Genomic DNA, 17515 nt, shown 5'->3' on the forward strand with positions numbered 1-17515 from the left:
AGGGAAATAAGATCTTAAGATAAAACCACTCCTTTATGCCTCACCCCAAACCTCAGCCTAAGTTTTCATCTCCCGTGCCTGGGGCAAAGCAGCTTTAATTCCCCAGTCAGCTCCCAGATGGAAACCCAAGCTGCTCCAAACCCCACTCCCACCCAGGCCAAGCTGGTGCAGCGCTTCCTAAAATTATTTCCAAGGGAAAATAATACAAGAGTAGTCCTTCCTCCTTTCCATACACCAAAAAATCCATCAGAGGCGAGGCTGGATGAACAGCATTCCAGGATCCAGCGTGCCCACCTCCCCCTGCCAAAGTGCACAGGTGGCTCCAGCCCAGCTGGCAAAGGCTTGGCCAACACGATGGACGTGGGATTGAACCTTTTCTGGCCTTGGTGCCACCTCAGATGTCCACAAACCGTCTCTCGTGGCGGGACATCAGCACCCGGCCACGGGCTTTCTGCAAACATTCCGTGGGCAGGTGGGCAGCAGAAGGGATTCATTACAGGAACAGCGCTGGGCAGCGTTTTGTTCCCATCCCATCCGTCACTTCCCATCACTTCCCTCACCAAGAGCTTCAAAACCCAAGTACCAAACCCCAACACCAGCTGTGTGTGATACTTTGCTCCCCTCAGCCCCCCGAGGGCTTTAAAGCCGCCCGTGCCCGACATCCCTGCTGATGGCTCAGCCTCTGCTCTCCTGAGCTCAGCTCTGCCAGATCTGCTCCCTGGCACCACTCCAAAAGCTGCCTGCACTTACTGGATGTAGCTGCTCAGGAACAGGTCCCCTTTCCAGATGGTGTAGATGTCCCTGATGCAGGAGCACTGGCAGCTGCCGTGTTTCTGCTTCACCAGCCGGTAGTTTTCCTCTGTGAGGTTCCAGAGGGCTTGGAAGCGATCGTTGAGGAGCAGGAAGAGCTTGAAGTTCTCCTTCCCCTTCTGGTCATTTGGCTCTTGGAGGAAAATGGAGGGGTGAGGGGGAAATACAGTGAGGAAGCCTCGACTTGTGGAATGCTCTGCCTGTAGCAAAAACTCAGTCTAATTTTTCAGTGTGGAGCACATTTATGTGCTGGGAGTGAGGCTATAGGATTGATCCAACTTATTATCCAAAGGATAAATGGAGTAATCCAGGGGTGATTGGAGGGATGTGGCCCCTCTGCTCTGGAGCCAGGCTGGGACAGCTGGGGGGGTTTCACCTGGAGAAGAGAAGGCTCCAGGGAGACCTGAGAGCCCCTTGCAGGGCCTAAAGGGGCTCCTGGAGGGCTGGAGAGGGACGGGGGACAAGGCATGGAGGGACAGGACACAGGGAATGGCTTCCCAGTGCCAGAGGACAGGGAAAGTTGGGATATTGGGAAGGAATTCCTGGCTGGGAGGGTGGGGAGGGACTGGAATGGAATTCCCAGAGAAGCTGTGGCTGCCCCTGGATCCCTGGAAGTGTCCAAGGCCAGGTTGGAGCACCCTGGGATAGTGGAAGGTGTCCCTGCCAGTGGCCAGGTTGGAATGAGATGATCTTTAAGGTCCCTTCCACCCCAAACCATTCCATGAATTCTGTGCTGCTCAGACACGAGCACAAGGGGGATATTTCCTGCCCCTGCCTGGCCCAAAGAACCATTCCCAAAGAACCATTCCCAAGTTTCCTTGGAGGCCAAAAAGGCAGTGACGTGAGAGGGAACCACCCCCTGAGCCCAATCCAGTCCCACCACTTTTGGCCAGAAGGGCTCCTGAATATTTATATGGATCAGTTTTGTCGGTGGAGCTGCTCTGATTCCCTGCCAGCTGGGAACCTGCACCCACAAGTTTTACCTCCAGAGATGGGCACGACCACAGAACCAGAGCAGGGAGGGACAATGGCAACAGTTTTGGGGTCAGGCTTGTGTGAGATGCATTTTGGAGTCACGGACCAGCCCTGGAGTGGGTGTGCAGCTGATCCTGGTTAAAATGAGGAACAACCCCAAAAAACCAGAGAACCACAGCCCTGGGCTTGACTGGCAGGCCATGGACATCCCTAAAACCCTCACCACCCTAAATCAAACATCTCCACAAACCACTGACTGCAAGAAAACACGGAGTTCCCACTGCCAGTCCCTTCAGCAACTCAAGGGGAGAACTTCAGCCAGACCCTGTGACCTACCTGCCTGGAGCAGAGGCTTCAGGACCAGGGCATCGATCCGTGCCAGGCATGCTGAGAAGGTCTCCTCCAGCTGGAGCAGAGAGGCCGTTGCTTCTGCTGTGCACATGTCCTGGAACGACACGGAAGGCACAATCAACGCCCTGGCACGAGGAGCGTCGATGGCACCTGCTGATCTCTGGGGTCTCTCCCAACCTGAACAGCTCCGTGATCTTATCTGCTCTCAGGCCTCAGGAGCTCCTGGCAAACCACCAGCCCCTCCTGCCCTTGAGAGCACACACAGAGGTCGTGGCTGTCCCCAAAAACCTTGGGAAGAGGAAGCAGAAACCCAACAGCTCAACACAAGCTGCTGTCACAGGAGACAAGAAACCACAGCCCATCTTCCTGCTGCCCAAAATTACAGATCTTCTCCAGAGGGCCCCAGATCCCCTTCCACACGTCAGGTGAAGCCCTGAATTCCTTGTGTTAATCCTGCCTTAGTGCCAGATCCATCCTCCCAGCAGACAACCCCCGAAGCACAAGGCAGCAGAGGATGAAGCAGAGCATCTCTTCCCACCTCTCTCACCGGCCTCCTGCCCGGGTGCCTCAACCTGCACATTTTGGGGTGACAAGGAGTCTTCCAGCGCTGCAGGGCCGTGCCAGCCATCCCAAACACGCAGCTCTGCAGAGGGGCAGAGCTCTGGAGCTGCTCCTTTCCCAGCAGGGCACTGCTCTGCTGCCTCTGTGTCACGGCCGCCGCGTCACCAAGGAAAGTTGCTCAAAGTGGAAGTTGGCGGCACAGCCACGTGAGCAAAGCCAGGCAGCTTCCTCCTTCCCAGCCTCAGCTCCCAAGGGAAATGCATCAGAGGATGTGGCCACAGCCAGCTGAGAGTGTGTCACCCCTGCCCTGGGAAAAGCTCAGCTGGTGAAGAAACCTGGGGCAGAACCAGCTGGTGACACCAAAGGTGATAAAAATACAACAGTGGTTTGGGATGGAAGGGACCTTAAGGATGATTCGGTTCCAACCCCTGCCATGGGCAGGGACACCTTCCACTAGCCCAGGTTGTTCCAACCTGGCCTTGGACACTCCCAGAGATCCAGGGGCAGCCACAGCTTCTCTGGGAAATCTGTACCAGAACATCCCCACCTTCCCAGTAAAGAATTTTTCCAAATATCCGATCTATTTGCACGCTTATTCCAGCTCAGTCAGGTAAAGAAGGCTGGAATTCTGTCACCTGGTGATCAAAGCCACCACTTCTCATCCAGGGGGCAAAGGAAACAACTGGGACCATCCAAGAGCACCCAGAGGTCATGAGGGGCCCCACATCCACTGGATGGAACAGACGGAAAACCAAGCAAAGGGATGTTCTGGCGGAATGCTGAGCCTCACTGTCAGCTCTCCACAGACACCCTTTGGATTTTGTAGCTCTGAGGCAGCTGTTCCAGCAGGAAAATGTGTGGAAAGGCCCAGAGATTCCCTAAGTTTTGTCATGGAAACACAAGGCCAGCCAAACACGAGGAGGAAAATAAGGAACCAAACTGGACGTGCACAGAAGGACTACTCATCTTCCATCTTCCTCCTGGGAATCCCCCTCTGTGCTGAAGGGAAGATGATCAGGCCCCACCACCAGGTGCATGGGCAAAGCCCAGCACAGTGCTGGATTTTGGGAATGAGGCCAGGGTGGCACATTGTCACACACAGTCCTCAAACAGGCCAAGTTTTGCTTTCCCTGCCCTTGGAGGAGCATCCAAGTCACTGCTGCCTTCCAACTGCAGAGGTTCCCTCCTCCTGCAGCCTGCACCTCGTGAGGAAATCATCCCCACACAGGTAGGGAGTGTAAAATTCCAGACTGGTTTGGGTTGGAAGGTGCCTGAAGATCACACATTCCATGGGCAGGGACACCTTCCACTAGCCCAGGTTGCCCCAAGGTTGTCCAGCCTGGCCTTGGACACTTCCAGGGATGGGACAGCCACAAGTTCTGGTTTAAAAGTAAATAAAAGCATTCCAGACAGAAGCCAAGAGGCACTAAAACCACTTCTCTGTCAGGGCAATGAAACTCTTCCTCTCCTTTTGCTTTTCACTCTCTCTCATCACAGACCTAATTATCCATTTCCTGCCCTTGGTCAGCTCAGCATCTGGATAATCAGGATTAATCTGATCCAAAGCAGGGGTTTATAGCCAGGGAAATACAGATTAGCACTCAGGGCTGGGCTTAAGGGGTGTGAGGGCAGAGGAGAGATTTGTCTGAGCTGGATCAAACCTTTCTTCCCGGGTTATTTTTTCCCCTGGCCCTGTTCCCCAGCCCAGCCTGATGCACCATCACACCAGGCTGTGATCTCCACATTTCATTAACAGCCCCACAAACCCAGGAGCTCCTCAGGCCACGAGGGCAAACTCTGGTGGACAACACCGGGACTTTGCTCCCCTTTCTGTCCCAAATTTCGCTGCTTTTCTCCCGTTTCCAAACATCCTCCTGCATCCTAACAGAGCTCCCAACCCTCACCTCCCCCCCCCTCACGTGTCACCCTCCAGCTGAGTCTGCATTCAGCCTGGCACAAAGGCTGTCCTGCCATGTGGAAAAACAATCCCACGCTTTGTTCAACCCCCGGAGCAAACTCTGGGAGCAAAATTCTCCCGTCCGGATCCTCCGGAGCCTCAGAGGGTCGTTGGTGTCCAACGTGCTGGAGCCACCTCAGCAGCAGAGACACTCACACAGTGGCTGAGTCAGGAGGTAATTGGGAATTAACAGGGCAGAAAGACAGTAAACCTCTCATTCCCAACCTTTTCTGCTCCCATTTGGCAGCACAAAAAGGGGGGAGAGAAGAAGGACTCGGATTGGGATTTACCACAGGAGGCAGCGAGGAAGAACCAGGCAGGGTCTGACTGAACATTTTCCTTCCTGTGGAAAATTGCTGAGCAGGACAACAATGAAATTAGGTAGGAAGGGTTTAAACACACAGGAAAATGGACACACTTGAGCACGAGGCCCTGGGGTTTTTGGTCTTGAAGATACACAACAAACATCAGGGGCACAGCACCGTCCTCAAGCAACGGGGACATCCCAGGATGGACAGCAGGACATCTGACCTCATCACTACTCACTAAGCCCCAGGACTCACTGTTATTCCTGAGGGGACACTCTACATCCATCAAAACCAGCTGGATGAGTCCACAGAGGGGAAAAAAAAAAACTTCAATTAAAAAGCAATAAAAAGAATGGGATCGACTCCAGCTCGGGAAGTTCCCTGAGGAGGCAAAAACCACACATGGAGGAGGTGTCACCACAACCCTTCCCAGCTTCTGTGGGGTTCTGCTCCAGGGACATCCTGCACGGTGAGGGGTGGGACAGCCTGGCTGGATGTTGCTGATTTTAGTCATCACCCATAAAAATCAGCCATCTGCAAGGCAGGACCTCGAGGAGACACCGTGCAAGGTTTTCAAAGCACTGAGCAGCTGAAAATCTCAGCAAATTTAGGATAACTGAGCAGCCAGGAGCTTCCAAAGGGTCCAACAGGCATCCAGCACTCTCTTCAGGAAGAGCTGAAGATGCAGAGTTGATTTTTCAGCCCTGGGGGAACCCATTTCCCCCCCCCCCCAAAGATTTTGTGTCTTTAAAGAGAAAACCAGGAAAAAACAGGAAGTTCTGCAGCAGGGAAGGAAGTGTTCTGCTCTTTTTTTTTTTTTCTTGCAGAAACAGGGGAGGCAGGAGCTTTGCACAACCCTCATCTGACCCAGCTGCTTTTCTTTCCTCCCCAGCCCCCCACTGGAAGCTCAGCGCCCCCCCTTAGGAAGTTCACTCCTGACCCACTAAAAACAACCATAACCCTCTGTGGTTGGCTGGAAAAGGTCACAATCTCCTTGGAACCGAAAAGAGGCAGGTGAGCAGCTCAGCTGAAGGCCATTTTCAGTGAGAGGAGTGGATTTGGGGGCGTCCTGCTCTCCCTGCACTGCAGAATCAAACAGCTCAAATGACCTGTTGACAAGCAAAGCCCAGGGAGATCCCTCTCACCCTAATTAAGGGTGTCATTAAGCCACAGCAAAGAGCCAGGTATGATAAGGCCCACAGGCAAAAGGATGTTTACTTAGGTGGTTTAATCCCCCATGGCCTTGTAGTTGCCATTATCCTTTATCACTGACAAGGAGCTTATGTGTGTGGAAGTGGAACTTCCACAGTGTTGACCCAGCACCCTGGAATGGCTCAGGGTTCCTGGATAAAACTCCAAACCAGACCTGGAACAGCTCCAGGTGCTCTGCAGGCAGCAAAGGGAAGGAGAGGAGGAGAAGAGAGGACTTAATCATGGAGTGGAAATGTGGGAAAGGCAGAAAATAGAGCTTGAGACAATTTTTGTGGCACAGCTTTGCTGGAGCTGCTTTCCCTGGAAATCGTGCTCCCAAAAATACAGGGTTGGAAGGGAGCTTAAAATCCAGCCAGTTCCACCCCCTGCCATGGGCAGGGACACCTTCCACTATGCCAGCTTGCTCCAAACCCAGCCCAACCAGCCTTGGACACAAAATGCATCCTCTGCTTTCCCAAAGAAATGGGATTGCAGCTCAAAAAGCAAGAGAAACAACAGAGCACTGCACAGCTGGGCCTTAGGATTGGTACCATCCCCATCAGAGCAGTTTGGAGCCAGACCTTGAGTATCAGACCTGGAATTACAGCCTGGCAACCATCCCAGAGGCACAAACACCCCCAGAGGAGTGTCCTTTGGGGCAGTGGGAGAGGTGGCAGCAGAAATGCTGCACAGAGGAGATGGAGCTCAGGGTGCACCACTGTCAGCCCTGTGCACTCAGCACCTCCAGAACTCCAGCAGGACCAGAGAAAAACACACCATAAAGCTCCAAACAGCCACTTCAGAGGTGTTTGGCTCCACCAAATTCTCCCAAGTGAGGCTCTGGATCCATCCCCTGCCTGCTCTGCCTTTGGACACCTCCACTCTCCTCTCCTCCCACCCCACTGATGGTTGTTTATGCCAAATGTCCCTTGCAAACAAACCCTGCCAGACCTGCCCTTCCCAGTGATCCATGTGAAGGCCAGGAACTCCAGAGCATCTGCAATCCCTGCCAGAGCCAGGGCAGGGCTGGAAGCTGTGCAAAAGAACAGGAATGAGGGGGAAAAAAAAAAAGACCTGCTTGGATCTGTTTAATCCCTGCACCCAGCCCAGCCTTCCTCTGCTTCTGTTTGAGTTCCTTAAACTCACTCACGGGGTCATGTTTGGGTTGGAAAAGACCCTCAGGATCATCCCATTCCAACCTGGCCATGGGAAGGGACATCTTCCACCAGCACAGGTTGCTCCAACCTGGCCTTGGACACTTCCAGGGATCCAAGGGCAGCTTTGGGCAACCTGTGCCAGTCCCTCCCCACCCTCCTAGCCAGGAATTCCTTCCCAATATCCCATCTAATCCTTCCCAGTGGGAAGCCATTCCCTGTGTCCTGTCCCTCCATGCCTTGTCCCCAGTCCCTCTCCAGCTCTCCTGGAGTCCCTTTGGGCACTTCAAGGTTGTAATAAGGTCTCCCCAGAGCTTTCTCTCTTTGAAAATCCAAGACATTCCCAGGAATCATGCCCAGCACCACGAAGGACAATCCTAAGTGAAGAACTCCCTAATTTTCCCACCTCCCTTTAGCTTTTCCCACCTCCCTTTAGCCTTTCCCACCTCCCAGGGCCTTTTCCCGAGGCAGAGCAGTGGGAAAGCTTCTGGTGCTGCATCAAACCCTCCAGGGGCTCTGGGAGGACAAACCAGAAGCCACTGAAGGCAGGACAGAGCTCCACGGAGTCTCCAGCGCTTCCCAACCTCTGCTCATCATTCCAAGACACCACGACTCCCTTTGCAGGGCCAACCCTCAGGTCCTTTGATGACCTGCAGAGCTGGTCAGGAGCTCCTGACAAAACTCTTTCACAAGAAAATTCCTGTCTGTTGAGCCCAAACGCTTTTGCATGAGCCCTTTCCAATTCCACTGGAATGTAAACAATGCCCAAGCAGGTCAGGCCTGTGGGCCAGCTGGTCTGGCAGTGAAACCAAGAGCTCTTATTTAGCAAACAAACACGAGCTGGGCCACTCTCTGAGCTTCTTTCCCCCAGGTATTTCCTCAGCAACCACCTCCAGCATTCAGGATCTCCAAAGCTCTAACCCTATTCCTTGTATCTCCCTACGGAGAGAACTTATCCCAGAATTTCTCTCATCCCTCTTGAACTCGCTGATTTGGCCCCCAAAATTCGTTGCTGAGCTGAAGGCAGGGTTTTTTGAAGGGCAATTCCTCCCGGTTTCCTTGCAGGATCCTCCACAAATCCCACCTCGCAGCTCACCGGGAACTGAAGTCCTTACAGAAGGAATAATGGAATTCCCAAGCTCAGGGAGCAGCTGCAAGTTCTAGGAAGCTTCCAGGCATTAGGAAGCTTCCACCAGGAGACACAGCCTTTGGGTCAGGTCCAAATTAAACTCAGCTGAAGTTTAAAACCAGCCCCTCCCGTGACCTGCAGCTCCTCCTCCTCTTCTGGATGGAAACACGGGGATTGTTTGTTTTTGTTTGTTTTTTTTTTAAAAAAAGCCTTTAAATGTGCTGCTTTTCGCCCATCATCCACCCAGACTTTCCCCTGAGCACCGGGAATCTCCTGAGCACCTCCCTCCCCCGCAGAAACCCGGCGGAGCTCATCAGCCTCTCTCGCCCTAATTAGCGGGGGATCGATGATTGCTTCGCCAGGCGAGATGTGCCAGCCCAGCACCGACACACACACACACACACACACACACTGCCAGCCTCACTTCATCAGCTGAGCCTGCTGCTCCCCCGGCACGGCTGGAAAATCCCTCTGGAAAAGAGGAGCGAGCCCCGGAGGAGGAGGCAGGAGGGGCGCTGGGCGGGCGCGTTCCCCTCGGAGCGCAGAAAACTCGGGATAACTCGGGATAACTCGAGTGTCCCGGCCCTGCAGCAGCTCCTCTCCCAAAATCGGAGCGCTACGGGATGGTTTGGGGTCGGAAGGGACCTTAAAACGCCGCCAGTCCCACCCCCCGGCGTGGGCAGGGGCAGCTCCCACTGGAGCGGGTGGTCCAGGGGAAAGCAGGGAGGGGGTTTAACCGAGCCCGGGGATGAACTCCCTTAAACACAACATTTCGGTGCAAAGCCGGCGTGTTTCATAAAGCAGAAAGTGCACGAAGAGGCAGCTTACACTCCGCACTTCTGGTCCATCACAGAGTTAAGTTTCCACCTGCAGAAGCCGCTCCGAAACTTCACTGCGGGGCTCGGAGCGAAGCACCTTCCATTGCCCCTTCCAAAGCTGACCTTAAAGCCCCGAGCCTGAGGATCAGCAGGAACACAACCAGGCAGCACGTGGAGGACTTACCTTGCCCAGGGCAGGCGGTGAAAAGCCCCGGCAGCGGCTCCGCGGAGCTTCCCGAGCCCCGAATTCCCGGGAGCTCCCAGGCTGCCTCCTCTCCCCTGCCCTCCCCTCCCTCTCCTCCCTCCCACGGGCGCTTCGCTCAGCTCAGCTCAGCTCAGACACAGATCTGGGCCTGTTGCTGAGCTCAGACACCCACAGAGCCCTCCCTGGCACAGTTACGAAACCCTCAGCTGCTCCCTGTTATTGGACTTTTTCATATATATATATATAAATAAATATATAATATATATATAAACTATATTATATACTTACATATAACATATAAAATATATCCTATATAAATTCATATTTACATAATATATACATGCATGTTTATATGATATTTATATATATTTACAGTTTATATATATATTTACATAAAGGACAAAGAATTTTGGCAGCTCGAGCGCTGGGGGAGCTTTTCGAATGAGAGGGGAAAGCAAAGGATGTGGGGGTTTTGTGCTGATTTTTTTTTTATTTTGTGGTGTTTCTGTGCCCTGGTCCCTTTTCACCTTCTCTGTGTCCCCACAAAAGTTTGCCAAGTGGAAGTTTTTCCTGCCAGTCCCTCCCCTGGTGTGGAAACCCCGGGGAAAGGGGACAGGAACTGAGGGGAACGGGAGGTTTCCTGCAATTCAGAGCTGCTGCTGGGAGCAGTGACAGCCTGCAGGTGACTCAACAACCCCTGCTGCACCCCAGCCACCATCAACCATCTCCCCCCTCCCCAGAAAAACCCTAAACACGACCCCGAAACCCCGGAGTTGATTTTTCCAGGGGGACCCAGAGACCCCCCCAGCCCATCTGCTGCAGCTCCCAAAGCACGACAGCATCTTTCCAGCTGATCCCAAATTACAGCAGAGTCCTCAGCCACCAGGAACCACTTCCTCTCCTTCTAAAAAAGAACCCTAAAACCAGTCCCAAAAACCTGAAGTTCATTTTCTCAGGAGGACCCAGAGCCCGTCTCCTGCAGCTCACACACCTCCCAAAGCACGACTGCATTTTTCCAGCTGGTCCCAAATTACAGCACATCCTCTGCTGTACCAGGAGCCATCTCCCCTCCTCCCAGAAAAACCCTAAACACAACCCCAAAACCCCCAAGTCCATTTATCAGGATGACTCCAAGTCCTCCCCAGCCCAACTCCTGCAGCTCAGCCACCTTCTAAACGTTTTTTTTTTTTCCAGTTGATCCCAAATTACAGCAAATTCCCACAGGAGTTTTATCAAAGCTGCAGCTCCTCCTCACCCTCCACATCCCAAAAAGGCTGCCAAAAAAAAACCCCTGCTGTGCCTCAGACCGTGCCAAAGAGCCCAAACAAAGCCCCTTTCTCTCCCAGGCTCCTACACGTTGGGACTCGGCATTTTGCCTGCTCTTCCCTGCCAGTGGGATTTCCAAGCCTTTCCCAAGCTCCTGGAAGTCCCTGAGGGATCAGGACGGGTTGTTTTCTAGAGGAGGATGCTCAGGGTGGAGCAGGAGATGCCTCAATCCCCCTTTTGTTCCCGGAGGTTCTTCCATTGTGTTGATTTCCTTCCTGCTTTCCCGGATTCCCGGGGTTTTTAAGGACAGGGACGTGTCCATAACTCACTGCCTGGCTCAGCACAGTCAGCAGGCACAGCAGCAACCCTTGGATACAGCAGGGAATAATTCCTTCCCAGGGAATGGGAAGGATAAGCAATGAGTTTTGCATACTGGGGAGCAGGACTTTGGGCACAATTCCAGACTTTTTGCTCCCAGCCCAAAATCTGGGAGGAAATCAGTTTTCCACATCTCACCCACAAGGCATGGGATGGCAGAGAGGTGCCCCAAATCCTTCAGAAGTCCTTGTGGAGCTGCTTCATCCCAGGAGGAATTCTCAGCTTCCATCCTGCAGGGATGGAGGTTTTTCACTGCAAAGCTCAGGGTATTTCCCACCCCTCCAAAAAGGGGATCAGAGATCCAAGTGCTGAGCACGAACATCTGGGAATCTCCAGCTCCCACGTGGGATTGGGAAGGCCAGGGAATTCTGCTGCACACTCCTCTCCATGGAATCCCACACTGATTTAGGTTGGGAGGGACCTTAAGGATCATCCAGTGCCACCCCCTGCTGTGAGCAGGGACACCTTCCACTGTCCCAGGTTGCTCCAACCTGGCCTTGGACACTCCCAGGGATCCAGGGGCAGCCACAGCTTCTCTGGCAAATCCGTTCCAGTCCCTCCCCACTCTCCCAGACAACAATTCCTTCCCAATATCCCATCTGCACCTCCCAGTTTTTCTTCTCCCCAGCCCTAATCGCCCTCTCTCCTTCAGATCCTTCCAACAACAAACCACACAGCCAGGATTTTTTTCCTTATCTTCCCCTGGAAAGCTTCCCATTCCTGCTCCCTCCCTGCTGCCCTCAGAGATGAGAGCTCCAGCTTCCAGAGCAGGATATTTCCCACCACCAGCTGGTTCCATCCCATGGCAGGGTGGTTGGAACTGGATGATCTTTAAGGTTCCTTCCAACACAAACCCTTCCAGCATTCTAGGAGAAGACCAAAGCCATATTTTGCAAACAGGTGAGTTTTAATCCTGATCAACCTGAAGAAGAAAAGGCCCATTTTGATCTCAGGAACTTGTTGGAATTAAATCTTGAAGGGAAAAAAAAATAGACCTGAGACACTTTAAATAAATAAATAAACACTTAAAAATTGTCATAAATAAACAATTAAAAAATAATCAGGGACATATTGACAGAGGCAGCTTTTCTTATTATAAAAAAAAAGGAGTTTAGTCAGAGCTGAGCTGCTCCTGGTAACGGTTTTTACTTAACAAGGGCAGTGGTTTTCTATGGAATTCTTCAGAAATCCTCCCTATCAGCTCCAGGTCTCTCCACCACTATCTGACCAGATCCTTATTAATTAAATTATCTCTGGCTGCAGCCACAGGTGTGGAACACAGAGCACGTGGATCATTCCCAGCTGGGAGCTTTGGGAATGCTGCAGACAGCGATTCCAAGGGGGAGGGGAGGTCAGGCTTTGTGTTTTGCTCTCCTGCTCGTCCTCAGTTTTAAATCTTTGTTTCCTACATGGAATCAAAGGTTCCCTGAGGGAATATGGTTTTAAAACATGGTTTAAGACCGAGTTTAACCCCACCACTGGAAGCATCTGCCGGAGGCAGCGGCACCGACGGCCGCGCGGTCTCCGAGGGGTCGCTTCGAAGGGATCCCAGCCCATCATTCATTGACCACCCGTGGAAATGAAAGGCATTTTCCACCCCCTAGGAATCCCCAAACAGGTTTGCTGGAGGAGGATCTCCGAGGAGGAGCTCACCTTGCTCCTCCTGCTCAGGGATTTTCGCTCAGAGGGCGGGAGCGGCCGCCGGAGCTCACCCCGGTTTGGGCCTCGTGAGGAAATGTTTCCTTCCACGGCATCGTGGAGTGCTTTGGGTGGGAAGGGACCTTAAAGATCAGCTCATTCCAACCCCCTGCCACGGGCAGGGACACCTTCCACCATGCCAGGTTGCTCCAAGTCCCGTCCAAGCTGGCCTTCCAGGGATGAGGCATCTACAGCTTCTCTTGGCAGCCTCCATCAGTGTCTCCTAATTCCCTCCAAACACAGCTTCCCCAAAACTACTTTTTGGTTTATTTTGGTTCTTTTTTTTTTTTCAATGCCAAGTCTATTTATAGTCCATGTTCCTCTGCTGAAACTCAATCCCAGACGAATTCTTGAGCTCTGGGACGGGGGTGCTGAGTCAGCTCTGCTGGCAGCACATCCCTGTGTCACCAGACAATCCCACCCTCCCGGGGACAAGAACCAGCCCTTCTGGAAATTGCTGCTTTGTGACTCACTGCCAAGAATATTTGACTCTGCCAGCTCACATATGGGATTCCTGAGGCATTCCCAAGAGCAGCAAAGAGCCTGCAGCCTCCCCTCCCCACAGCATCCCTCAAGGATAACCTGCTTAAATCCAGGGAGAGGCTGTTTGAAGAGATGGAGGAAACCCCTTTTCTCCTTCAACAAAAGATATAGTTGGACTTGCTGGTTGTTGAGTTCTTTTCCAGCCTTTATGATTCTATGACAGAAATAGAATATAGGTATATATAGAGAATATAAATAGAATATAGATATAGAGAGATATCCCTATAAATCCTAGGATCATATAGCTGCATTTTCTTTTCAAAAAAGGAATTTTTTTTTTTTTAAAGGATTTTAAACAAAATCAGCAGCTTCATTTACCCCTCAGGACATCCCAGATGCACAGCAGGATCAAGTGAGAAGGGACTGAGCTGGGGGATGGAGAAGTGAATAGAAAGCTCTTCATTCTAACTTGATATTTCTGCTCCAGGAATGCCACGGGGCCATCCAAGGATTTGGCAAAGAACAGGGAAGTCACAGCAGCTGGAATCTCATTGGACCTGTCACCCTTTAAGGAGCAACAAGCTGAAATTCCCTCAGCCAGGGGATTCCCAGGCTAGAGGGAGATCCAGTCCAAGTGTGGAATCTCGTGCCTTGCAAGCCCAGGAACCTGGGATTTGTCTGTGCCGTTGGGAAACAGGGCATGGAAACAGGAGCCAAGTGTGCAATTACTCCTGCCTCATGTAAAAGGAGTTTCACAACCTCCTGGATAATCCAACTTGGCCCCGTTCTCCTCACTGAGGCAACACAAGGCTCTTCCCTAAAGGATGAGGGAGGTGGGATTGGAAAACGAGGCACTAGAAATGGGATCAGGGATGGGGACAGACGTGTTTGCAACAGCTGAGCTGCTGTTGAGCAGTAAATCAGTGTAAAAGTTCCATATTTAGCTCAAGCAACTCCCCTCCCCGACAGACCAATTGACAAAGGCCAGAACAAAATCGAACTCAAAGCAAACTTCCCACTAACACACATTTTAAATCACAGACATAAGGAAGTGCACACCTCAAAGCAAACCCTAAACAAGGAGTCAGAAATAAAGGACAATGTAGGACAATAAAAAAACACCAATATAAACTCAGAGATATACCCACATATCTCTTTTAAGAGAGAGAAGTTACGAGGTGCAGGGCGGGGCAAAATCGGTGTCTCTAAAGCGAAGCAGCAAAGCACAATTGGTAAATAAAGAATCCTTGAGGTAAAGGTGAAGGAGAGTGATCTGTAAGGTGGAAGGCAAGGTGGAGGTAAAGGAAGCAGAGGTTGCTCACCCCTCCAGTGTCTGAAGGAGTGGAAGGACACAGAGCAGCTCTTTAGTTCCTCCCTCAGAGGTGATGGAATTTCTCCCCGATTTTTGCTCATGTCCCATCTCTTTTTGTACATTTTTTTCCCTTAGGCAGTCTGAGTGACTGTGGTCAGTAATAATTTTGGGGGTGACAGACAGATGGCACAGGCCTCAGGGTCCAATCCTGGTGTTCCCGTAGGATGTTGTGAGGAAAGGCCGTGCTATTCCCACAGCACTCCATCCTTCCTCAATCCTATCAGTTAGTTGGTTAATCCCATCCCTGCTGCTGGGAAGTCTCCCCATTTTTGTTGAGGACTTTCCTCGGGAAGCCATCAGGGTCTCTTGGTCCCTATTTGTGTGGCCCATTAGCATCTGGCAGTGGGATCCTGGGAATGCCCCCTCCAGGTGCTCAGGTGTTCCCTGGAATGGATCAGGGCAGTCATCACGGCCTTAAATTCCATCACACCCCGCAGTGTCTTTATGGATGATGTGGAGGAGGGGATGGAGGGCACCCTCAGTCAGTTTGCAGAGGGCACCAGGCTGGGTGGGATCTCAAAGACCATCTGGTTCCAACCCCCTGCCATGGGCAGGGACACCTTCCACCAGCCCAGGTTGCTGTGGGTGGGATGTGGATCTGCTGGAGGGCAGGAAGGCTCCACAGAGGGATCTGGGCAGGCTGGATCCATGGGATCCATGGGCCAAAGCCAGCGGGGTGAGGGTCAAAAGGACCAAGTGCTGGGTCCTGCAGCTGGGTCACAACAAGCCCATGGAATGCTCCAGGCTGGGCCAGAGGGGCTGGAAAGCTGGGAAAGGGCCTGGGGATGCTGGTGGCAGAGGCTGGACATGAGCCTGGGGGGCCAAGAAGGTCAAGGGCACCTGGCTGGGATCCCAAACAGTGTGGGACAGGAGCAGGACAGGGATTGTCCCTCTGTGCTGGCACCACTGAGGCACCTCCTGGGCTGGGTCCAGTTCTGAGCCCTCAGGACAAGACCCGGAGGGGCTGGAGCGTGTGCAGGGAAGGGAAGGGAGCTGGGAAGGGGCTGGAGCAGCAGGAGCAGCTGAGGGAGCTGGGGGGGCTCAGCCTGGAGAAAAGGAGGCTCAGGGGGGACCTTCTGGCTCTGCAATCCCTGACAGGAGGGGGGAGCCGGGGGGGGTCGGGCTCTGCTCCCAGGGAACAGGGACAGGAGGAGAGGGAACGGCCTCAGGCTGTGCCAGGGGAGGGGCAGGTTGGATAGTGGGGAAAATTCCTCCTGGATTCCCCATCCCTGCAGGGATTCCAAAGCCCTGTGGATGTGGCACTTGGGGACATGGGGCAGTGGTGGCCTTGGCAGTGCTGGGGGAACAGTTTGACTGAATGATCTTAAAGACCTTTTCCCACCTAACCAACTCTATAATTCCATGAAGGATGCCCAGTGGGGACATTTCAGCCTCGGCTGTGCAGCCACATGACCTAAATTCCATTTCCCTGCTGTTTCCATGACCTTTGGAAGTTCCCCCCCCACCCCTGCTCTCCTGGAGCTGTCTCTGATGATGTGCCTGGGCTGTGACAGACCCAGTTCTGACTCCAGCATTGCCAAAGCTCCTTCTCCACCAGGGATGTGTCACAGCTTGGAGCAGCTCCAGGTCATCCAAGGCACGGAGAAGACCCTGCCCAGCCGTGGGGGGGATGGTCACCAGCTCCAGGTGTGTCCCCTCCCCGTGGCCTGTGGTGGTTGTTTGCACCCTCAGGGCAGAGGGGTGACATCAGATGCTCCTCCATCTGGGTGGAGCTGCCATCCAGGGGTCAGGGATGGCATTGCTGGCAGAACTTTGGAAAGCCCACCTGGTTTCCAGGCATTTTGGGAAGACACCAAGCCCCACATCCCACCCAAAGCCAGGAGCTCCCTCAGGACACCAAACCACGTGGAATGACATGCCCCAGGTGCTTTCTGCTCACTAAAACAACTCCAGTTCTTACTCCACAGAGCAAAACAGATGCAAATTCCAGCCCTTGGAGCTGTACCTTCAGCAGTGACATCTGGCCAGCCCAAGAAATCCATCAGGACTCTGACTGAGGATCAACTTTCTGCATCAGCAAACACAGAATCGAGGAACCCTTTTACAAACAAGCCCCATGGTGCCCACTTGGCTACAGGAGTTAAACAGGACTCTGTCTAATTGCTCAAGGGGACTGGCAGTCAATCCTAACTCTGTAGGAGCAGATTAACCTGCAGGAAGCTGGAAAGCAGGAAAACAGACACAAAAACATCCCATTTTCCTCTGTCAGCACCAAACCATCGCCTTCCAGCTCAGGGCAGCTTCTTCCTCTGTGCAAAGTTATCTAAAACCATGGTATCCAGATTTCTGAGCCTTCTGGTGGTCAGTTGGATAATATTCCAGAAAACTACTTAATTCCACGAGTTTTTTGGGCTTTGGGAGAGCCCGGATGGGGAACCAGCAGTGTTTGCTTGGTGACTTTCCCCAGGGCTCCTTCAGGTGCCCCAAGCAGGGTGGCACAACCCCAGATGAAATACTGGGGCCTTCTTCCCACTCCTTGGAAGTGGGAAGACGCATCCAGCTGCTGGATCCCAGCAATCCCACAGCCAGAGGCACCTGGAATGTGTTGATGGGAAAAGGGGAGCAAAGGTGCTGAGCTACAGGTAGGTGAGAGACTCATGAAACAAAGCAAAAATCAAGGGCAAATCTGTTTTAATACGTGGGATATGGCCTGTGGGCATTCCCCAGCCCCATCCCAGAGCCCCTAAAAAGGGGGTTTGTGGCATCTCCTAAAAAAACCCTCCATTTGGTTTGGGAAGGCTGGGAAAAGCTCTCCTCAAACACAGCGTGACAAGGACCAGGCAGTGCAGCAGCAACTCCGAGCTCACAGCAAGTCTTGGCCCCATCTTCCACCCATCT

The 17515-nt window shown here is 52.7% G+C and overlaps 1 protein-coding gene across 9 annotated transcripts in view; it reads right to left on the bottom strand.

Annotated features, from left to right (window-relative positions):
• The window catches only part of ALS2CL (ALS2 C-terminal like), a 47827-nt gene that overhangs the window by 29397 nt on the left and 915 nt on the right, over positions 1-17515 (bottom strand). For 3 of the 9 annotated variants that reach the window (XM_050309591.1, XM_050309617.1, XM_050309662.1), the window contains exons 1-3: positions 2675-2808; positions 2122-2230; positions 751-943 (exon numbers count right to left, since the gene is read on the bottom strand). In XM_050309591.1, coding sequence (XP_050165548.1) covers positions 751-943; positions 2122-2230; positions 2675-2764 — 392 coding nt within the window. In that variant the 5' untranslated portion in view covers positions 2765-2808. Of the gene's footprint in view, positions 1-750; positions 944-2121; positions 2231-2674; positions 2809-9438; positions 9519-17515 lie in introns of those variants that run through there. The other 6 variants (XM_050309609.1, XM_050309600.1, XM_050309633.1 and 3 more) reach the window with 5 other exon arrangements.

Source organism: Myiozetetes cayanensis, unplaced genomic scaffold, assembly GCF_022539395.1.
Source record: "Myiozetetes cayanensis isolate MyiCay16 unplaced genomic scaffold, myiCay2020 scf1, whole genome shotgun sequence".
NCBI classification, from domain to species: Eukaryota; Metazoa; Chordata; class Aves; order Passeriformes; family Tyrannidae; genus Myiozetetes; species Myiozetetes cayanensis.